This window comes from Struthio camelus, chromosome 17 (genome assembly GCF_040807025.1).
Source record: "Struthio camelus isolate bStrCam1 chromosome 17, bStrCam1.hap1, whole genome shotgun sequence".
Lineage (NCBI taxonomy): Eukaryota > Metazoa > Chordata > Aves > Struthioniformes > Struthionidae > Struthio > Struthio camelus.
In genome coordinates, this window is record NC_090958.1 from 11,509,859 (window position 1) to 11,534,093 (window position 24,235).

Sequence of the window (24,235 nt, forward strand, 5' to 3'; positions counted from 1 at the left end):
TAAAGCAAAGATAATGGACGAATGAGGTAAGAACGGGGGAACGGACACCCCCCCCCCCCCCCATTGCTTTGTACATGTAAGGAAAGGGAGGAGGGGAGAGAGCACAGCTGGAGCATGGTGTACGTTTAACCCCTTCTCCGAGGGGCCTTCTCCCCTCCCTGTACAGGGAAAGGGCTGGGGCTTGGGGGAGCAGCCTCAGGCTCGGTCCCCAGCCCCGGTGAGCCGAGGCCCGGCCAGCCGCGGCCCCGCTCCTCTCCCCACGCCTCAGGGCCGCGCCCGGCTCAACCTCTTCGCCCTCCCGTCGCCTTGGGCCCCGCTCTCGGGGCTTCCCCCCGCGCCCCGGCACAAGCGCAGCGGCGCTGCGACCGCCTCGGGGCCTTCCCGCGGCGGCGGAGGCCCTAGACAAAGAGCCCGGGGCGGCCCAGCCTGCTGCCCCATCATGGCCGCCCGCCTCTGAGGACGCGCCCTCCCGCCGCACGCACCACCGCCTCCGTCCCGCCCCCGGCCTCCTCTCATTGGTCAGACACCATGAGCGTATGTGTCGCTCGCGCCTCTATTGGCAGGGCGGGCTAACATGCCCGGGAGCAAACCAATAATTATCGAGAGTTCAAATTCGTGACAGCTGAGACGGGCAAGGCAATTGGCTTGCCCGAGGGGCGCGTCCCGCCCGCCGGGACCGCAGCTGCTCGGAGCAGGCGTTTAAAGATGGCGGCGGAGGCGGCGGCGGCGGCGCGAAGTGGGAGGCGGTTTCCGTGAAGCGGCCGCGCCAGCGCTTCCCCCACCCCCATCCCCAAGCCGGGCCCGGGCAGGAGGAGCGGCGGGGACCCCGGGAATGGCCCAGGTGGGTGCCGGCCCGGCGGGCTGCGCCGCCGCGGAGGGCGGGCACGAGCGGGGCCTGCGCGGCCCAATCGCCGCCGCGCGGGCAGTAACCCCTGCGTCCCCGCGGGCCGGGGCGCCGCGAGCAGCCCTTGCTCGAGCCGCCGAGACAAAGTCGGCGCCAGCCCCTGCCCTGAGCGGGCACGGCGGCTCTGCCGGCGGGCTGCCCGCCCGCCGCTCCTCCCCCGCCCCTTCCCTGGCGGCCGGCGCTTCCCTCGCGCTCTTTCTTTCTCTGCCGCCTCCCTGGAGCTGCGTTCAGGCTGGTGGGAGGAAAGGAAGCGCCATGTCTCTCTGTCCTCCCCGCACATCTCTCCTGTCGCTGGTGGGGAGTGTTAACCTGGCCAGGCTTTCTACCATCTCGTGTTAGGGTGCAGGGCGGCGGGGGTGGAAGGGTTTCTCCTGTGCACCTCTCTGCGCGCAGGGCGGGGGGGCCCCGCAGGGGTGAAGACTCTCATCTATCCTCCCATGCGAAGTTGTGAAGAAAACGCAGCCGCCGTCCCCACCACGTGTGTGCACACCCGTTCCCTTTTTTTGGTCCTTCTTGCAGATTGGGGTGGTGAAGAGAAAGTTGCGTGTCTTCCTAGCCCTCGGGATTCTTCTTCACGTGCTCTTTTTATTCATGGCGAAGTATAGTATGTTTTTTTCTAAATTGCCTAATTCAGTCTCTGAAAGGTTTAGGTTCCTAAACTTTCTTATTTTTCACTGGAAAAATAAAGGTCTTTCCTTTGCACCTCTTTGTCCTTAGCGTGGATTAATGAAAGAGGGTTTTCTTTTGATACAATTTCAGAGTAATGACTCTTTCACAGTAGATTCTCAGTTGTCTTCTCTTTAGTAATCCTTTTCGGACACTTCCAAAGGGAAGTCTTATTTTAGTGGAGATTCAAGGAAAAAAGGGAATTCTTCTAATTCTTCTTCAACTCCTTTCCTTTTTTTTTTTTTTTTTAATTCGTGATGGGTAGGAGAGGAAGGATGTTACTCGCATTTGATTATGCTTCCTTTCTGAATGAAGAGAGAGCCTGAATCTGCCAGCTATATTTCTACACCTAGTTTTCGATACAATGGCCGTTCCATTGACACTAGGTGTATTTGCAGCATCTTTTTGCTGCTGAGAGGGTGGACTTCCTAAAATCAGCTAAGAGACAGTTAATGCTTTCCTTCTGAAGGTGGGATTGAGAGCTTGCTGAGTGAGCTCATTCATTCTCATTGCTCCATTAGGTAGAGACCTTAGAGTTAGTTCTTTAACTTTTCTTTCATGAATATTTCTCTTCTCCCTTCTGTTTAGGTAACTTAAGCATTCTTTAATTCTGGGTGAAAATTAGCTCGCTAGTTCTCCGTGTAGTTTTTTTGATTGCTAGGATTACTTTGCTTTTTGGGAGAGCGAGAGGGGAATTTAGTCCGTTATGTCTGTTGTTTTTCTTCATAAGTAAGAAGCCAGTTGTTAGGTGAATGGAAGCACGCGTTTTTTTTCCTTTCTAGCCTCTGAATTGCATTTTTTCCCCTAAAACTGTTTCCTGTTTCACGCTGTTAATTGAAACCATCTAAGCCCTATCAGAAAATTGGTCAAGCTGTAAGTGCAGCAATTGCTTTGCCATTTACAGAGGTACCTTTCCCACATCGCGTACTCTGGTGCTTCAGAAATGAGACGTAACTATGCTGGATGCAGCCTTATGAACGAGAATTCTTTAGCCTTGTCTACGTTTGCTCTAGATAAAGTTATGATTGGGCCTCTGACTGGCTTTTCTGAAACTGCCTTGATGGCTTCCACAAAATGGTTGCTTTCTTCACAGTCTTTCTGTGCTAATGCTGATTAATATGGAGAGAAATAAGCTTTTGTATGTAGTAGCAACTTATGGAACATGTTTGTTTGGAACTTCCTGTTCTGTTTTTATGGAAAGAAAGGATTCAGTCTCCTTATTGTTTTGTTTTTTGTTTAGTTGGGTTTTATTCTAACACTTCATACTTAATAAGAGCAAATTTATTCTTAGGACTTTGAAGAAGTCCCCCCTGTGAGTGCGGGATTGCTTTGACAGGGATCAGGATTGAGTGGATTTTTAAGCAAGATCAGTGCATCATAACTTCTGCTCTGCAGAATTAGCCTTTGGAGCCAGAGGATGAGAGAGAGGACTTTATATTTGGATAGCAAAAATAAGGAGAGTTTGCTCAGAGCTACTCTTTCTTTTGGGGTCCACTGACTGTGAAGTTAACAGTTTCTGGCAAGAAGCTAGATTTTTTTTTTTTTTTTGAAACTGTTTTCAGAAGACAGAATCCATGATATGTTGTTCCTTGTTGCTGATTGCAGCTACAGGTAGTCATGTTGAAAATCTGTTCTGCATTGACCTCACTTCAAAGACTACTGAAATGCTATTATGTGAAGAGAGCTCCTCTTTGAGCCTGGGCAGTGCTGGTTACAAATTTTAAGATTCTGTATTTGTGTTTTCATCAAAAGAGATACCCTTTTGTCTGTGCACTTTTTTTTTTCTCGATCCATCTGTTTAGACGGGGAGAATAGGCATTGGTACTTGCTAAACAGAGAAAAAGCTATTTTGCTTTTCTTTCTCTCTTCCAAAAATGTAGATTTATAAGATAACTGAGCCAAGAGGAGGAGCTTCAGTATACTGCTTTTATTGGGGATCTACTCCATTTGCTACATTACGTTTGGATGTCCGCTGTGTATCTAATTCTTTGAGTTTACTTTTACTTTGTGATATGAGACCTTTTCAAATGATGTGCTAAAATGTGGACTTTCTGTGTACTGGTGGTATCTGCAGGATATCAGCTGTGCCTTCATATTTTCTCCAGTTAATCCGGAGTTCCTTCAGTGTTTGTACAACTGGCTGTTGTAGCTGTCAGAAGTGTTCCATATCTTTTTAAGGTTACCCCTGGCTTTGCTATGATGCTTTTAGAAAGGTGTTTGAATCCTTTTTATGCATACAGTTGGCTAGTATGAGAGGCAGGCTTGGCAGCCAGCTTTCTGAGTCTTGAAGGAAACTCTTGATGGAACTTGTTAGGGCCTTAAAGAATAAGATCTGTTATTTCAGGGCAAGTTAATTAAAGATTACAATAGACAGGCAAACTTATGTTATATTTTTATATTACGTAACCTAATACGCATAGGTTTTTTGTATGTAGTTGTTTGGTTATCTTCATCTGAGATCTGTTGGATTGTTTTTAACCTAGAGGCCTAGCTCAGCCTTTTAGGTTTCTGTTATTTCTCTCTTTCCTGTAGTACTTGATATCTAAGGGAAAATCCTTGTTGGCTTTTTTCAGCCTCTGGTATAAAGGGCATATTGTAGGCACCAGTTGTCAAGAAAGTAGGATTTCCTTTTTGTAGCTTATAGGAAGGTATTACAGCACCCTGTGATTTAGAGCTACTAAACTCTTGTTTCTCTACCCTAGGGATGATATGGTAGGTTTCTGGCAAGAAATGAGAAAACTAGTTTAAACCCATCTTTGTTTAGGGCTTGTTTGTGTAACAGTTTGTGTACTGAGTAGTAGACAATCCCAGGCAGTGATTTGATGTACTATTCAAGCCCGACAGGAAGGGAAAGATGACAAGAACTGTATAGTTAATAGTGCTTGAATGTGGTAACAAGACATCTTTTCTGCAAAGAGCAGAGGTGTAACATCAGAGGGCTGCCGGATCTTGGCAGGTGAAGATTCATTTCTTATGTTCTGATATTAGTGTTGCTAAAACACTCTTTGGAGTTAGAGCAGGACATGATCAGGGATGTGGAAACCCCGTTCTTTACCATGTCTTACAACTTGTCATAAACTGTCTTTCTAATGGGACCACGTAGCTCCTTGATCTTATGTGAAGTTAGCTGTCTCTCGAATTCTAGAACCCCAGCTTTAGGATTTCCTGACTGTGTAAATTGCTTCCATTTGTTGTTTTCAACAGCCTTCAAAAGGCTCTAAGATGGAAGAATAAGATTACTTAGGCATTTAATTTCCAGTAGTTACTGAATTTATACTGTGGCCTTTGACTCTTACTTTTTTTTCAGAATTAATAATGAAGAAACTAGTAGCTTATCATTCAGTCTGTTTCCTATCTGAAGATGCGAAGAGGAAAGGATGTAATATATAAACATATTTCTAGAGGCGTTCTGTGTAACATGAGATGTTTTGGAACCTGTTGAAAGACTGAGGAGTTGATCGCTTCTGTGGTGATCATATTATCACCACCCTTTGGGATGGGATGAATTTAAATACGTAGAATTGCTTGTCTTAGTGTTGGATGAGCTGCTTTTCATTCTGTGTGGTAATATCTTCTAATGTATTCACAACAAGGAAGATGGGATTGTTTTAGAGCTTTTATCAAAACGGAGTCATATTCCTTAGTAAGAATAAGACGTGCAGTGCATGTCAAGCTCAGTGTCTTGAATGTGTCTTACAATTGGGTGTGTAGAAGGAAAAAAAAAAAAAAAGACATAAAAGTGAACAATTCTGCTGCCCCAGCAAAGTTTGTAATGGCTGAATCACTAAAACAGGATTTTAAGCTCGTTTATATTTTGTTTTCTTCCAGCTTCCAGGTAGGTAGGTTGTGTATGTTGTAAATTTTTACTGGTTCCATTGTAACTGCTGCTTCCTAACTTCCTGCCTTGCCCCAGTTGGTGTTTGGACACTGCTAATGAAGTTTGTCCTGCCTGGGCTGGCACAGAGATACAATATAGAATTCTATTTGGCTTCTCTAAGTCTCCAGTGACAACCCAGTTCTGCCCTTTTGTCTGCAGATGCTATAAAGTGACACTAGGGACTCATAGCTTATTCTTCTAGCGTGTTAGGGTAGACTTTCTCTGCTACCTGGAAGTACTTTGAACAGAGCAAATTCAGCCAGCTGACTTTCTTAGGCAGAGTAACACTGCTTTATTTCCAGCTGGTAGGAAGATTTAAACCCAGTTTGGGGTGGCACAGAGGGACTTGGAGAAACCAAAATAGCAGGTAAGAAATTATAATTAAATGTCCTCTTCCTTTTCCCAGGTGCTTACAGTCCTGCATAGATGACAAAATTATAATTTAAGAATCTGTCATACACATAATTATGGAAAGAGCCCACTTAATGTAACGAAGACATAAAGTTACTCAGAGCATTTGAGTGTTTGTCACCTAAAATGACCTAAAACATTACCTGCTAAACGCCTTCCAGAATTAATTTGAGTTTTAACACTGTGCATCTGTACCTGAATCCGTCAGACGTAACAAATACGTGACCCCGTGATAGCATGGATCAAACAAGATAACATAAGATCAAGCTTCTAATAGTTGGTTATCTAGGGATTCTCTTCCTGTAAATTTTTGGTAAAGTACCAAATTTCCCATTAAAGCATCCAGTGGAATTTCAAAAATGCCTAGTAACTTAAACTTTCAAAAAGCCATCTGCCTTATGAGATCATTGTTGTTAAGAGCTTGTCAGTTTTTTCAAATTGCATTAAACTTCAAGCTAGTTATCCTTTCTGTTGTGTTGGGTAAGCGTGGCTCTAATACCCAATTGTTTTAAATACCTGTAGTTTTCAATCTGGCCCCTACAAAAGCCATGCTTAATGCCTTGCCTGCTAACCAAGCAGCAGTAGTCAACAAATGATACAGGCAACTATGTGTTAGCAAATTCTTGTGCTGGCATGCGGATCAGGAGATAGCAATCTAATTGCAGCCTCATTGAAAACGGTATCAAGATATGGTTGTGTTGTCAGTATCGGGGAGGGGGGGGAAAAAAGAGCTACAAATTTCAAGTAGAAATAAGAGTATGGGAGGGAATTACATTCTTATACCTCTTTTCTTCTTGTAGGTTGAAAGAAGAAAAGGAGAGCTGCTTGTCCAATGAAGATGCAGTCTTAGTCTTCAGCTATTTAAGCTGAATGCATTGTGATTTCCAATAATTGAGACAGTGATTCTGAAAGCTGTCTACATTAATGAAAAGAACAATGTAGTCAGCTTAACTGAATCATCAGTGTTGCATATTGAATAGAGCATGATATAAACCTATCTTGATGGACTTATGCATGTTAGGAATATAGATATATACGTTTATTTAAAGCGTTTTTTAAAACAGTAGTTTTACAGTTTTAAATATGGAGAAATATGAAAATGTACCTCCCCTCCCTAAAGAACCTGCACGAGAAATGAATGTGGAGAATCATACTTGTCCCCCACCTCTGCCGCCTAATGAACAGCCTCCACCACCTCCCCTGCAAACGTCCAGTGACGCAGAGGTAATGGACGTTAGCTCCGGTGGTGATGGACAGTCAGATACCCCTGCTGGGGACACGCACAGTATCTGCAGAACACAGCTTCTCACAAAGGGATCTGCCTGCTACAAAAGTCGTCTTATAATAGACCCTAACAATAGTGACCAAAGCCCAAGAACTGCTCGTCATGCACCTTCAGTTCGAAAGTTCACCCCAGATCTTAAGTTACTTAAAGATGTAAAGATTAGTGTTAGCTTTACAGAAAGCTGCAAAAGCAAAGATAGGAAAGTTCTGTACACTGGAGTTGAGCAAGATTATAAGGCGGATACAGATTTTGGTATTAATAATGTCAATGGGGATTTGCATGTTTGTCCTTTTGCTGGTAGTAATGGTAAAGCTGTAGGAACAGGGGGTGAAAACGATGACAAGAAGGATGATGAAAATGATACTGATCAGGAAAAGAGAGTGGAATATGCAGTTCTGGATGAATTAGAAGATTTTACCGACAATTTGATGGAAATAGATGAAGAAGGAGGCGGGTTCACATCTAAAGCAATTGTTCAAAGAGATAAAGTGGATGAAGAAACCTTGAATTACTCTTATGAGGTAAGTAAATCCATAGTTTTGGTGGGGTGAGGGCTAAAAGTGGTTAGAAAAACGTATATGAAGACTTTCATTTAAGACAGTCTCTTCAAGAAATGTCCAGTACTCGAGTCAAAAACGCAAAACTTTTGAAGACAGAATTACTGATTTTCTGTGATTCTGTGCAGAATTTTTCTTTGGTTGAAAGCTTTCGTTAACTGTCTTGGTAAAACAACTGAGTTGCGTGGCAGCTTCTGCAGTCTTGTTTAAAAAGAACATTTAAAAGACTTCTTACAGTCTTAAAACCTCAGCTCATTTTTGTCATGAAAAATACCAGTTCTCACTTTTCAAAACTTATTTTCTTATTTTTCAGTCTTCTTACTGAGATCATTGAAAATTTCTAGTTTCTCTCTGAATGGAAGTACATAGAAATAATATTTATTTTTTTCTTTACAAGGGGAAAGGGAGGTTAGCAGCTCCAGGAGGATGGTATCTGATGTTGTCTCTTTCAGGATGATTTTGATAATGATGTGGATGCCCTCCTTGAAGAGGGTCTTCGAGCACCCAAAACACGAAGACTAGAAAATGAGAAATATGGCGGTGAAAGTGATCACCAATCTGATGGAGAAACGAGTGTGCAGCCGATGATGACCAAAATTAAAACTGTACTTAAAAGTAAGTAAATGTTTATTAAACATCTGTATATTTTTTTGGTGTGGCTTGTGTATATATAGAACAAATGTACACGAGCAAACAAAATTTGGGATAGTAATTCTAGTCAAATAGTGGATATGTTACAGATTTTACTGTTTGAAGGCTTCCTACCATAGGATGTGGCTTTCATGTTCCTAAACTGTGAATTTGCAGTTTAGGAGTGCTTTTTATCTTCATCTTTTGTATGTAATGAGAATGTGTTTTGATGCATAGATCTGTGGAAAATTGTGAATATTACCGCAGTAGTTGGGAGGTGAACAAGGATGATGTATTTTTTTTCTCTGATACTGTGAAGCATCTGGACTGTCTGTGGTCTTACTTTTTTCCTGCTTCAGTTGTATAACTTCTGTTGTCGAAATTGTTTTATGTGACGTTTTTGTGCATGCAACACTAGGTAGAAAGAACTACTAGGAGAGTCAGTGGCTTACGTTTATGCAAGGTCTGTTGTGCAAATATGACAATCTCCTGATGGAAAACTGCCTTAGAAAATGAGAACCAATCCAGAAGAATGTAGGCTGAAAATAGCCTGAATTAGAATGAAACTTTGAACCTGCTCTAGAGGATTATATTACAACTTCGTTATATTCTGACATAAGAAATCAAGCAGTTCTTCCATTCGAAACCTTATACTAACACAGGACTGCCAGGAAGTTCCTAGCTAAAATGAGTCTGTTCTCTGATTCCTAATATAAAAAGGAGTGAGACTATTCTCTGATTTGCGGCATAGAAGGGAGTGAAACCATGTATTACCTTGCATGCGAGTATAAGCGTTTTACTGCAATATTATTTCTCTTGCTATGGGGGAGTCCTACTGGCTTATTATACTCTAATTTCTGTCATGCTTTCTGGAAAAAGTAGCCTTTTTGATGGCCCAGATATTTAAGAATAAAGGTTTGTAGACTTGATTCTGGTTTGTGTTGGGCCTTTGCTGAAAGATGTAATAAAACCTTAAGTTTTTATTTCTAATTGATGATCCTTAACGTAAAGGGCTCTCTCTGCAGCCATCAGAGAAAAAACTGCATTGAAACAGAATATTTAGAGGCTGAAATTACAAGAATTTTTCATCAGTTAAATAAAACGTAGGAATTAATGACCACCCATCCTTTTATGCATGAGTATTTGAGAACGGTAGAAGGTGACACTGAAGATAGCAGGGATCCAAGGAATACTTGGTGGTCTGCTGGTTTGGAATAGGCCATGTTTTTGGAACAAAAAAGTGGAAAATTGAAGGGGTTAAGCATAAGAAGTAAGGTTGAGAGAGGAGGAACAGAAGAAAAGAGAGTGAAAGATATAGTAATAGGGAAAGTGAATCTAAGTAAGTCTGATTATGCAAGTAACAGTAGGAACATCTAATCAAATAGAGCTGGTTTTGTGTGTGAAGTGCAAAACACAGCTACTCTGGTCAGATGTGAACTGGAAAGCCTTAATGCTAGCACTTCCCTAACTCATTGTTGGCTATTTGGATCTATGGGTCTAGAGATTTCTAAATTCTAATACACCTCTGAGTGTCAAGTGCAAAAATTTTTAATGGAAGACTCGATTGTTTCAAAACCAAGGCTGATTTTTTTCATTGCCTAAGTTGGTGCCTATGCTGATATAAGTTAATAGATAGAGAAAAATAAGGCGAACAGAGAAATCCACTAGTGAAATGAACAAATCAGTCTGTATAAAAATCAATGTTGTTATTGTTTTTCAGTTGAATATATGATGGAATCCATGATTTGGCATGACTTAGTGTGGCTTAGAAGCATATATCTTTTTATTAAAGCAAAGCAATGTTTTTAAAAACTTTTTTGGCCTTATTTCAGGATCATTTTATCCTCTGGGACAGAAAGCAGTACAAATTTAAAACTTGATTGTTTTTCTGTTCTTTTAAGCAGTCTATACAAGTTTAAAGCCATTCTTTGTTTAAAGGTCGTGGCCGCCCTCCTACAGAACCTTTGCCAGATGGATGGATCATGACATTCCATAACTCAGGCATTCCTGTATATCTGCACAGAGAATCTAGAGTTGTTACCTGGTCTAGACCTTATTTCTTGGGAACAGGAAGCATAAGGGTGAGAACTGTCAATTATTTAAATACTTACTGAGATTCAAAAAATTAGACATGTTCCTGTTAACAACTGAGTGGTTTTCTACCTTTAGCAGGCTTGTTTCCAGTGTTATAGTTAAGCTGCTTGAAAAGTAAGCATCTCTACTTTTAAAAATATAAGATTTTTTCTTTTCTTTTCTTTTCTTTTCTTTTTCCCATTTTGCAGTGAGTTTGGGCAGTTAAAATGAATGAGTTGGTCTTGCTTTGTGCTTTTTTTTATTCTAGCATGTAGCTGTAAAATATTGGTTTTATTCCACCATGAAATGTAAATCATTTGTAGGCATAAAGAAGCCTGAGCTATGGTGTCCTCATTTACAGAAGTAAACACGATATTCATAAATCCAGGGAGTCTGCATAGGTTCGGGGGTTAAGCCCACGATGTTAAATCCAATAAAGAAAGTTCAGTGGAATACACGAAGGCTGTATTGCAGAACGTAGTTGGGATTTAAAGCAACAAATTCGCCCTTGAACAGTGCTATCAGCAAATATCGATGTTGAACAGTGCCAAGATACCATAATGATGGACACACTAAAATCTCGAGTAGAATTAAGATTGCTAACCAGAGAGCCTGAGCTTAAACTAAATAAAAACAACTTTCATGTTGAAGCAGGTCAGATCTTTTGTTCTTGTGTTTTCGGTTTTGCTTTTGGTGACCTAGAAGTACTGAAACCTTGTGTTTTATTTTATATTTGCAGAAACATGATCCTCCCCTTAGTAGCATTCCCTGCTTGCATTACAAAAAAATGAAGGAAAACGAGGAAAGGGAACAAAACAATGACATAACCCCAAATGGGGAAGTATCGCCCATAAAGCACATAGACAAATCTTCAGAACTGGACTGCCAAACAGAAGAGCCAGATTCCACTGCTGCTGATTCTGGGCCTTTAGATGACAAAGACCCCTCAGGGGGAGATGCAGCACAAGGAGCCTTAGGACAAGTTAAGGCCAAAGTTGAAGTATGTAAAGATGAATCTGTAGGTAAGGATGGAAAGCAGACTCTTTTCTTGGCTAGAGTTGAGGTAATGGCACTTGGAAAACTTACACTTTATTCAGTTAGCAACCCAGAAATGAAGTCTTGCTCAAGATCAAATGATAAGTTTTCTTTCTGTATGGTTTCTCCTATGCAAAGATCTGGAAAAACAGGTTGAGTTCTGTAAATCAATTTTGATCATAACAGGAAGGGACACACATATTGGGGATGTTTGAAGATTTCTGAGAGTCTCTATGCAAAGGTTTTCCACACAAAAGTGAACATTTGGGAGATTTAGTGCTGTAGACTTTATCTCAATCTAAGATTCAATTAAATCATTCTATATCATATGGATTGCTGTTATCAAGTATGTATGTGTGAATTTTCCAGTAAATAGGTTTTTCTCTGTGTTGTCTTAATTATGTTTGTTTTCAGTATAACCAGTTGAGGTAAATGGTCCAGTTGAACTGGATTTGCTTATTCACACAATATAGCAGAATAAGTTATGTAACTATGATTGCACTCATACAAAGGGGTGTGATGCTTCAATATTTTATTTATATAAGTCTGATAACTTCTATACGAAAAGCTGCCTAAAGAAGTCATGCCAAACTTCCCTGCCCAACTTATAGAGAAACTTGCAGAGAAATCTCATGAGCCTCTTGCCACAGCTCTGTATCTGAGAGTACTACGTAAATCACTGCTGTCCAGAATACTGGTATGGATCATAGGCAACCGCTTGTCTTCGTGGTGTTCAAATGTAAAACTTACTCTTATCGTTATGTGTGTCCCATTTAATCCTAAAATCATGTCAAAAGATTTGAAAAGATCTAATACATTTTCAATATGTATGAGAAAACTGAAAAATAGTGAGCTCTTACCTTCTACATGTAGTTCACCTGTCTATCTCTCTCCTTAAAGAGGGTCTTCACTGTATTATTGAAAAATGAATATTCAGTGGGTGATAAGTGTGACTTGCATTTGGAATTCATTGTGGAAGGAAGCAATGTCAGCAGCTGTCTTTGATTCATTTACATCCTGGCATGCTACTCTGATTTTTGCTGGTTATATCTGCAGAAATATCCTGTAAAGGAGAAGCAGCTGTACTTCAAGGGACAGCTTTCTAATATGCTGTGTGAAAACGAATGTGCTGAATTCTGTTCAGAAGCCAATAGATAGTCATGGAGTTTATGGAGCATCGTTATCAGTGTTTCTGATGCACTGTTTTAATAAGTAGGCAGCAATAGTTTTGGCTTCAGGAAATTGAGGCTAATAACATACTACTGTTTTTCACTGTATACGTTACCTCTAGGTAATGAGAAGGTACGTGCTGAAGCAGAGGCTCATTAAGGTAGTACAGTTACCGGGGTTTTGCTAGATATTGTGCTGGTTAGGGTTCAGTAAAATCTTGAAGTGACAGAATAAGTATTTTTTTTTTCCAATTTGCACAAACGTTTTGAGTTTGACACAGTAATGGGAAAATTTGTGATTAGTTCTGTAAATGTAAAATAGTGTCTTTACCTTTGAATATGTGAACTCAAGCCACTGTTTTTGCCTGCACGCTAAAAAAAATGTTTACAACGTGTCCACAGAAGTGGAAAGGGTGAACTTAATGCTTTCTCAGTGGTCGACAAGAGAGAGTAACGTGCTTGTGTTTCTTAGACCTGGAGGATTTTAGACGCTACCTTGAAAAGCGTTTTGACTTTGAACAAGTTACCGTAAAGAAGTTCAGAACCTGGGCTGAGAGACGGCAGTTCAATCGTGAAATGAAGCGGAAGCAGGCAGAATCTGAGCGGCCTATTCTGCCTGCCAATCAGAAACTCATTACCCTGTCTGTGCAGGACGCACCCACAAAGAAAGGTTCGTTCCATCTCCTCAGAGTTCAGGCAATGCATATCAAAGACTAATTACAGTTCTGAGCTTGACTGGAAAAAAAAATCCTGTAATAAACCTACTTTCTTCTTCTTCTGGAACACTGTGCTCTTGGATCTACCATGTTACATAGTAAAGGAGGGAAAAAAAACCCTATCAAAACATATTTTGTATTTAAAAAAAAAAAAATTCCTCAGTCCTGGTAACTGGTTACTACCTTCAGCTAGTTAACAACTATTGATTGTCATTGAAAACTCTCCTGCGCAGTAACTGAATGCTGCTGCCTTATTACTTCTGTAATCTGTTCTAATCAGTCCCAAATTAGGGACTGATTACAAGTGCTAACATGATCCAGGTTAAAACTATGATTAGAAGTACTGATTTAAACCATTTTGACTGGTAGAGAACTGCATGTGCAGTTACGTATCCTGTGGTGTTAGTAGCGGACGTTATGGGACATTAACTTATACCTTTACTGGTTGTGTAGCCACACTAGCACGTTTAAATGCAATATGATGATACCTTAAAAAAATTATCTCGTCAAAATATTTGCTGTTTCTAATACAGATGTTTCATGCTTTAAGATGATGTGTGTATGTAGGAAAATGACGGTAAAGTGAATTATTGTGTTACCTTGTGAAAGATGATTGATTGCAAAATTTTTAGTTAATATATTTTATTCTGAGTTGAAGGTTTAGAGCCATGTTGTGACCGTTTAATTTAAGGAGTTATTTGGACTTTATGTATCTAAATCTTAGTGATGTAGACTGCCTTCTGTCCCATCCTGCCATAACGCCCACTGAGGCAGGGCTTGTGCTCTTGATGCATGGTACTGTTGCAGGAAACAGTTTGAGACTTAGATACAAAGAGCATGTTGAGGGCAGGAGGGCGGTGACCTGACCTGTAGCTGGGTAAATAGGATTTCCTGAAAAAACAGAAGCATTTCCGATTTGTGGAATTGAAGGCTTAATATTAGCAGGGAGGTACAAACACATATTTAGGAACAGATTAGAAGATTGATTTCTGATTTGATTTCAGGTATCAAAAATGCTATGTGTAGAGGTCTAGAGACCATATGACTGCAAACCATGAACATAAAATTTTTGGCTTAGCTTGTGATCAGTACACTTCCAGTTTTGATAGAAATTTCTCTGACTTCTCAATACTTTTTCTGATAAAATAAGCTTTGAGTCTTAATTATCTGTGTCTGATTAAAAAAAATTACTTCCAAAAAAGAAAGAAAAGATCAAATCGCAGGTGACAAGGGATAAGTATCCTGCCTAAGTTAAATGCAATGCAGTTTAGAGACTAGGATTTCTCAGTTGTCATCTTTCTTTTCCCCTTCTTCACTTTCTTTTAGAGTTTGTCATTAATCCCAATGGGAAGTCTGAAGTTTGCATACTGCATGAATATATGCAACGTGTCCTAAAGGTTCGCCCTGTTTACAATTTCTTTGAATGTGGTAAGTCTGTTAAGGCTTTTAACTGACCACAATGCTATCTTGAAGAACTTCTACTCTGACACTTTGTTATCTTAAAAAATACCAAACAATAAATAGACATTGTTCTTAGGGGATGTCTTGAAGGTCCACTGTGAGCCAAATTCTAGGCAACAAATATTTTCCTTCGCTCTTAAAAGTGATTCTTGAGAGCCGGGAGAGGTTATATTCAAGGTTACAGTATGTTTTCACTTGGAAAAATATGCTAAAGTGAAAATGAACTTAAGTAACTCATTTGCATCTAGAAGGAAGCATCACTGAAATATAGACAGTTTTGCTGATTATGCACAACTGATATTTGCTTAATTTTCTTATGTCATTGATATTCAGAAGATGTGATTAGAAGGCACACGTTGTTTCAGTGAATCATCAGAATCCTGAGAGGGGGAAGAATACTACACCCAAATCTCTTCTAAAGAGTAATTATGGTATGGTTAGTGTAGGCCTTCGTTAAGGAAGCAATTAAGAATTTGAAAGATTTGCATAGACACAGATATACCCTCCCTAAAGCTGCAATAATTTAAGTTATTTTTGTGGTTTTGTTCTGTTCCATTTTTCTTCCTACAAGCAAAAATTACTTTAGCTTTTTAGCTAGGTAGGGTTTTAAAATTCTTTAACTTTTCAAGTTATTGTATATGATGATTATTGCTATGTCATGGTGGTCCATATTTAAATCTGGTCATCCTAAGAGAATACTGCATGTATAAAGTGATCTTCAGAAGTGTATATTGAAACTGAAAATGGCTGCATAGATCTTGTCTTTCATGCCACTGTCTCAAGTCATTGCTAAAATTGTAATTAATATTTGTGGAGAAATTATTAGTTAGGTGCAGACTGCAAAAAATTCATATGCAGTTGATGGGAACGGCTTTGTTATAAATGTGGACCGATGTTACTCATAGTATTAAAAGGAGGGAAATTACTTAAAAGAGTTGTAGTAACGTTGTTGCATGATTAGTGAGGATTTTATGTGACATGCTGCACAAGTGTCTTTTAGTAGGTTTGTGTTTTTAAATAGAGTTTAATTTTATTCTGTGTCAGTGGTGGGAGAGGTCATTTAGTAGTTCCTGACTTAGGCTGTGCATGTTCTACTAAGACTTCAACTTGAAATTGAAATGAAGAAGAAAATAAATCTTGATAATGGGGATCTTTCATGTTCATGGTGAGTGTTTTATATTGAGAGTTTTGAAAAGCCTTTTTCTTCTCCTCCGTTTCCAGAGAACCCAAGTGAGCCTTTTGGAGCCTCGGTGATTATTGATGGAGTGACTTATGGGGCTGGAACTGCCAGCAGCAAAAAACTTGCCAAGAATAAAGCTGGTAACATTCTTTCTTGCTTAATACCAACTGCTGAATTGTTTATCTGTTTTCATTTCTGCTTTGAAGATGACTTATTTGCAATAGTAAGTAGGATTAATTTTATTAGTAATCAAAGAAGACAAACTTTTGTGCCTTTTTGGTAAAGAAGATAAAGCTGTCTCTGCAGCAGTATTTATGCCAACCAAAGATTCAACAACTTTGTGGGATAGAAAACCATGAAAAAACTTCAGATGTTAATTTACATACAAACTATTGATAATATTGAGTAGCTATAAGAATGTCTATTCTTGAAAAAAAAAAAAATTGTCAGACTCTGATACCTTAGAAATTCTTATTGATCTCTAGATTGGAATGTCTTTGGCATTCGGGATCAGGACAAAAGTAACTTCTCAAAATGTGATGATATGTAACAAACACTGATATTCTCTGCACTTGTGAAATTTGTCAGCATAGCTAAACCATCAAAACCTAGCACAGAATTTTGTGCATGAAAAAAGTTATTTTGCTGCAATAACTTAGGCAAATTCTGAGTGTGCAATGTGTACAATACTAGGGCTTTGTATGTAATTGCATTGTAAAAATGTTATGACAGTTAAAGTAGTAACAACTCTCTAAATTTTAGGCCTCATGTAGATATCCTAAGGGCTCTACATCACTTTACAAGTGAGAGTCGATATATTTTTCCTTTTTGGAGCATCTACAAAAAGTCGTTGTTTCTTAGGTACAATTTAATAGTAGTGAGCCCTTTATTATCAACTTGAACAACTTGGGTTTTTTTTTTTGTTTTTTTTTGTTTTTTTTAAGTGCAAGCAAACATACTTCTTACCGGGGGGTGGGGGGGAAAAGTGTGTTACCTGTAAAGTTGTTCTTTAAGAGAGGTAGTGATTTCTAGGAGAAATGTAAGGCTGCTTAAAGCCTCTTTCTATTCTGCTGTTTTTGTTTAGAATCATTGTTTAAAATAAAGGTAATTAAGACACTGAATCATTTTCCACAGCTCGAGCTACACTGGAAATCCTTATTCCCGACTTTGTTAAACAGACCTCTGAGGAGAAGCCCAAAGACAGTGAAGAACTTGAGGTATTGACCTCTTGCTTGATGAATATGATTATTGGAGACTCTGTTTTTTAAAAAATCACACTTTGAATATGCAAAAGATTAGTGAAAATTCATAGCATGGTTTGCTCAGTCAGAAGGAAGTGTGAAAATCTTAAGGATATGAAAATACAGTTTTTCTGTTGGAGCTGATGAGAAACTTTGCTGTGAAACAGAGAGGTAGTTCCTTGTTCTGGAAGTATGCAGCAGAAGCCTTGCCTTCTGGAGACTTGAAGCGTTCCAAGACACTGAGTGCCCTGAACTTTCTGTGTCTTCCAGAATTCTGTGGTTGCTAACTTGAAAAGATCAGAGAGCTAGATGCTCTCTGTTTTTGTGTGATCTTTTTGGAAGATCAAGTAAGAACTAAAAGTGCCTGAGCTTCTGAGACTTTTTCACTTAGCTGTAAAAGCTATTTGCTGTCAGATCAGACAGCTGAAACTTCAGACTTTAAGGACTGAAATTTCAGAAAATCCAAAGGAATAATTTGGTGAAATAACAAATGCGTTGTGCATTTTCAAGAATTCATAATATTAAATTGCTATTATATCAGTGATACATTCACATTCAGTTCAGCATGTAACAGATCATCAGGATGGGATAAAGGAAAGATCAGTGATAAACCTTTGCTTTCATTTTGAAAAATGTAGTATACGAAAGGAGCTCTCTCCTTCCTTTTTTTTTTTTTGGTCAACTTAAAACTGTATTATATGCCCTAAGTTTTACTGAAGTGGTTAATAAGAAAATGATAAATTTTTTTTTTTGATTTTTAGTAAAATACAAAACCTTCCAATAGCTGTTAGGTTTTGTTTTATTAAACCACAGCATTTTGGTCAGTAGAATTTCATAGCCGGTTAAAACAAACAACTTTGTCCTAAGGGGAAAAAAGATGATAAAGAGTTTATAAGATTGACTTCTGTGCCTGTCTTGTATAATGTAAAATTGAAGGGAGAAGAATGTGATTTAGATGTCTGTCTGCTAAGATAAGATTAGGCATGGCAGTTTTAATGATGGTGGTAAAGACCTCCATTATGCATTTAAAAGTACCTTTTCAGCTCAGAGCAACAGAATTTCTTTAGTGTAACACATAAGAGATGAGGGGTTAAGAGCAGTATTGTGTCTTTTTTGCATAAAAGCTCAATAACCTTCTTCAATTCCTTTGTAGTATTTTAACCATATCAGTATTGAGGACTCACGGGTATATGAACTGACCAGTAAAGCTGGACTCTTGTCTCCATATCAGATTCTCCATGAGTGCCTTAAAAGGTAAGGCTACATAATACGGAGCAAGTCCTGTTTTGTATAGGTGTTTGGGTCAGGGTTCATTGTTCATCTGCTTGGATGCTGGTACCCACAATGATGTCAGTAACTTGAGGATACTTGGGGGCTGGTCAAGCTTACAGTGCTGGCTGTGACTACAAGAGGCATGGTATGGCCTGAACTCAAGGAAGACACAGCAGTAACCAGTCGTATTTGCTATTTATACTTCTTGTCTTCTGAAATTTTCCTTTATGCAGGCTTGTCTTTCCATTCAAAAATCAAGTTATTGGTCTAATATATTACTCAATTAATTAATATGTCTTAGGATTTGAATTTAGTGTATCTAATTCCATTGCAATGACTGTTAAAAACAGCTGTAACCACTTCAGTTAGTTGTAATTTTACTTACCTTATGATACTGATTCTGTTTGCACTTAAGAAACCATGGAATGGGTGACACATCCATAAAGTTTGAAGTGATTCCTGGTAAAAATCAGAAGAGTGAATATGTCATGACTTGTGGCAAACACACAGTGCGAGGCTGGTGTAAGTACAGTACTTTAGTGTGACCTCTGATAATATATTCCTTTTTCTCCTGTTTTCCTTTATTACCCATTTTGCAGGTACTTGTTCAGCTATCTAGGTTGTTTTATGCTTATTCTACTGTTTTCTGGTATCTAAATTTTGATAATGCAAGTAAATAATGGTGTTCAACTAACTGCGGAAGCTCCTGGTGTGACACATTTTCATGATTGTTTTCACAGGCAAAAACAAAAGAGTGGGGAAGCAATTAGCTTCTCAGAAAATCCTACAGCTACTGCATCCACATGTGAAAAATTGGGGCTCTCTTTTGCGTATGTATGGTAGAGAGAGCAGCAAGATGGTTAAACAGGTGAGCATAATTTGGATTGTAACTTGTGATTGTTTTTTGGCGTTTGCTCTGTTCTTTATTTAAGTAAAACAAAGCTTTAATGATATCTATTTTGGCATAATACTGTTGTTCCCTGTCATGATAAACACAATTTATGTTTGAGCAGTCCTGCTTTTTTTTGAATTGATTATCCTACCTAGCTGTTGCCAAAAACATGAGTGCTTTCACTGACGACAATAATTCTGTTAATCTCACTTATATCTTGCAGACTGAAATTAACCTATTTAATATGTGACTAACTCATTTAAATATGTGTTGTTACTTAAGAAAATACAGCCATCACAGATTAAACTTTTATTCCATGTATTTGTGTTTTTTTATTAAAATAGCTTTTCTGTTATTGCTTATGATTCTGTTGAATAGGAAACCTCTGATAAAAGTGTGATAGAACTTCAGCAGTATGCCAAAAAGAACAAGCCAAATCTGCACATCCTGAACAAGTTACAGGAAGAAATGAAAAAATTGGCACAAGAAAGAGTGAGTATTTGCTGTGCATCTCTTTTTTTTTTTTTTTTTTTTTTGTAAATACAAGAAAAATGCCAGACTTGCCAATTGTTCTTAGAATTTTTTGTTGTTTTCTACAGTATTTCATGTAAAGAGCAAACATTCAAAATTTCATTTTTGGAGATTGCTTTTAGGGAGGTTTTCATCCTCTATTTTAAAGAGGCGCATTGCTTGATTTTACCCACTTCAGTAAGTTGATTTTTAACATTAGAACAAGTTAACCTTTGACAAAGACTAAGATATAAATTTGGCAAGAGTTATGCAAACTTTTTAACACTGTATTTTAATATTGTATTTTCTTTGTGTGGTGGTTTTTGATTGATTTGTTTTTTTGTGTGTGTGTATGTGTTTTTTGTTTTGTTTTTTTTTTAGGAGGAAACACGGAAGAAACCCAAGATGACAATAGTAGAATCAGCCCAGCCTGGTAGTGAACCTCTGTGTACTGTTGATGTGTAATGAGAAATCTTACAAGTGGGGAGCAATAACACAAATGGAGAAACTAGATTTTCAACAATTATTTAAAAATCTGTTTGCTGCAGAATGCAAGATAACTTAAAATCCAAGCTGCTTCAGTTATGCATTGTTCTTTTTGCATCATCAGGGCAATATTACATTTTCCTTTATTCTTTTTTTCCCTTGTTTTCCTCCTCCCCTCCCCCTTTTTTTAATACCTCTGATATGTATGTTTAAAGGATTGATCATAAAGATCTCTACTTGGGCAAATGCACAGAGAACAGGCATGTTCACACAGGATAAACTCAAGCAAGCACTTTTTCCTTGAAAGTCATCCATGCTGTTTGAAACGGATGTGTTTTAAGGATCAAATTCAGAATATCTATGTACAGGTTGAAGCTGATACTATATATATATATATGTATACATATATATGAAATATATATACACCTTCTTGTATGAACATGCCTACAACTATTTTTGTGAAAAGCTTTGTTGCATTTCAGCACATAATAATATGCACTGATAAGACACTTTGGTGACAAATACATGAAAGTGATGAGCAATGTTCTAATGCCATAGGATTAGGCCAGTAATGCTGTTTCTTTTTTGTTTGTTTGTTTTGTCTCCTGCCAGGTATAGTTATTCAAGATCACAGTATGCAGGTTTGGTTGGTGGGAGGCTTTTTTTTTCTAAACTTGAAAAGAACAAGTGTACCTGGTAGTGTTAAGAGCAACAAGCTGGATATCCCAAATTGTTGGGCTTTATTTTAATTGAAAAGAACCTATGATAGTTTACAGATCAATTGAAAGGGGAAAATATGGCCCTATTTATTTGATTAGAATAAAACCTGTAATTAAGTTTGCCACTGAAAGGCTGTTTTCAAAGCTTGGAGCCAAAATGTAACTGAAGATGGTTGACAGTCTGAAAATATTTTGCCAAGGAGTTGTTTAAAGACGTTCCACTTCCTCTCCCCAGCAATAAAACAGTTTCTCTTTTTTTTTTGGAGTCAGAATACATCTGACTTGATGAATTAAGTCTTAATTAATTTGCACCATAAAAGCAAAGAATTTTAAAAGAACTTTAAGGAATCTGAAATAACTGCAGCAATTTTACTTTTTTTAAACAAAATGTTTTTACTTTTTTATTACATTTTAGTTTTTGAAGAAAAAGTGTAACTTCTGCAATGAAAATTAGAATGTAGATTTGGAATACGACATAGAGTAAGGAGTAGAATGAGACCATAACAACTTGTACTGACTAACATGAAAATCATGAATATGCAAATATCATGAAATACAATCTTAGAAAACAGGCAGTACTATGTCATATGAGGCTTTAATAAATTAAGCACAGAAGAAATAGTTTTGGCTGTAGTGAAAGCACTGCTTTTTGTGTGTGGTTTTTTTTTTCCTTCGTTTGAGGTTCTTTACTGGATGATTGCAGTAAGTCTTCTCTTAGAACCATCTTTTGTGGGTTCTTTAGTTTGTTCTTAAACAAGAAAGTGAAGACCAAGTTGGTTGTAGAGCTTCAATGCTTTATCCAAGAGTTGTGAGTTGTACTGCTATATTTTACGCTCGTGTAAGAGTGAGAGAGGTCAGTTCTTTATAATTGCTGCAGCTCCTGGTACTTATCTGGACAGCGATTTTTTTTTTTTTTTTGTTAAAACCATGTTACATATAGTGTATTGCAGTATAATGAATTGTGCCTACTGGGTTTTAACAATATTGGCATCAGTATTGTCAGACCTCCTTTTTAAAATCACCCCTGTTATTTTGGAAATCTGTGGTTTTTAATTTTTATCCCAAGCTAATGTTTTGTAATATGTTGCTTATAATGTTTGAGGTTAAATAGGAGTGTTTGAAAGATTCTTAGTCTTGCCTGTGTCTGTGTTTGAGCGATATGTTCAGAGGTCTCTGCAAAGATGAAGTCACCCATTGTTCATTATTATATTTAGCTTTTCAGTTCTGCAAGTTGTAATCCTGTTAGAACAGGATACGGGTAGTTGGAAGACTAAACTATTATTTAAAGAAGTGGCCTATCAAAAAAAAAAAAAAACAAAAAACACTGCCTCTGCTTTTTTTAGTATAGCTTTAATAAATCTCCATCTTTGAAAGGTATATCATATTGGTGCAGTACTGACAAACAGTAATTGCTGTTTGTCTCTGATTTTTTTTTTTCATAAAGACAGGGCTTATATCTTCTATGCCTAAATGTATTAACTGTGTTAGGTAGGTTTTACTTCAGCTTATGTGTTTTCAGCAGAAAAATCTGTACTTGGATAGCACTGTAAAAGACAAATCACCCTTGTAGATCTTTATTTTTCTGAAATCGGAATGTCAATGTTTTTGCAGGTCACCTGCAGAATATCCATAGATGCCTCACTTACAAATTTGTTTTTATTATTTTTAAGAGGATTGCTGTATTACCTCAGTCTACCACTCTCTGAATCACAAGAAGGTGACCATTGCCCTTAATTAAAACATCCAGAGATTTCATTGTGAACCAAAGCCTAGAACATATTATGCATTCTTAAAAAAAAAAAAAAAAAGAAAGAAAGAAAAAAAAAAGAAGGGAAAAGAAAAAGGATGGTATTAGACTTTGCTGCAGCCTTTAACTGGAGAGATGTCCAGAAAATAGCGCAATAACTGCTGGAACAAACAACTGCTGTTTATTGTCATTGTGAAGTATTCTTGTGTTTTAATGTTTACTATTGTTTGGAGTGTAAGTCTTGCATTTGCACATAAGCACGAGCTGCTGTGATAGAGGATAGATCATTGCATTAACTTCAGCTTCTGCATGGACACTTACAGTGTGATTCAAGATGTATCCTAAACTTGTCTTGTAACTCTTGTGTGTTTTCTAGGTAATTGGCTGTAAAGGTTTAGATCTTGATTGTATGAATGCATAAAACAACTGCTGCTTTTGTCACTGATATTTTTTTATCCCTCCTGTATCCCAAGAACGATGGGTATTTTTATAGGGATGGAGCGTATGTTTAAGAGCAGTTCCATCCTTTGGGAGTTAGACAGTTTTTGCTTTGCATATTATGTGCTTCTCGACAAAAGTGTGGTATATTGACTTTAAGGGTTAAATTAGTGTGCATTCAAATCTTTATGGTACTGATGGAAAACTTACTGTGACTTCCAGTGAATAGTCAGATGCTACCTATTTAAACACCAGACGTTCAGCTTTTTCCTACATATTTATTAAACAAAACTGATGAAATAGCTGGGTACTCAGATGCTTGGAAAGACTATTATGCATAAACTTACCTGTTGTATGGAAACTTCCACTTTCCTGTGATGCTGTTAGGCTTTATACAAACATACATATTTGTAACATCAAGTATTTAAAAGCCTCATGACATCCTATTAATTCTCTAGACTGTACTTTGATTCTGGAGTGAAATTCAGAAAGTAATAGCCTCCTCACTTCCTGTGGGAAGTTATGTGAAGTGCAAGAAGCCTGCTGTTCTTAACCAAATAAAATGATCAGTTACAGTATTCTGAGATATATCTGAGAAGGGAAAGTGAAAAACAAAATCCATTCTTACTGCCCAAGTAGATAACAATGGTTGCTATATGAATTGTATTGGGTGCAGCTGCTTGATGCCAGTGCTAAATTAGTACAACTATAAAGCCTCATTTTCACTGAGCCTCTGCTTGCTTTTTTTTCTGCACAATCATATAAGCCTATGTGTTTGGTCTTTGAGTACTACATGTGTATTTTTCAGACAATTAGTTTTGAGCAATAAAGTTTGATACTATAAAAATGCTGCGGTCTGATCAGTATTGTGGTAACGTAAGCATATTTAGAAAAGGAACTTTTTTTCATTCATTCCTTTAAGTATTTCTAAATAGAAATTAAATCAGCACTGGTTCATTGGTTAGG

The 24,235-nt window shown here is 38.2% G+C and overlaps 1 protein-coding gene across 2 annotated transcripts; it reads left to right on the plus strand.

The window, feature by feature from the left end:
- The first annotated feature begins 665 nt into the window (after positions 1-665).
- On the plus strand, positions 666-22,875 carry DGCR8 (DGCR8 microprocessor complex subunit). Of its 2 annotated transcripts, XM_068911559.1 has the most exons (15): positions 689-841; positions 5,750-5,814; positions 6,659-7,664; positions 8,153-8,315; positions 10,269-10,411; positions 11,143-11,425; positions 13,080-13,277; positions 14,650-14,751; positions 16,006-16,104; positions 17,099-17,181; positions 18,359-18,459; positions 18,893-18,999; positions 19,218-19,345; positions 19,748-19,861; positions 20,261-22,875. In XM_068911559.1, exons 3-15 carry the CDS (start codon positions 6,942-6,944, stop codon positions 20,342-20,344), a joined length of 2,328 nt encoding a protein of 775 aa, XP_068767660.1. In that variant the 5' UTR covers positions 689-841; positions 5,750-5,814; positions 6,659-6,941; the 3' UTR covers positions 20,345-22,875. The 2 variants fall into 2 exon arrangements, with proteins under 2 accessions (XP_068767659.1, XP_068767660.1); XM_068911558.1 differs by lacking the exon at positions 5,750-5,814 and having other exon boundaries at positions 666-841.
- Positions 22,876-24,235: the final 1,360 nt, after the last annotated feature.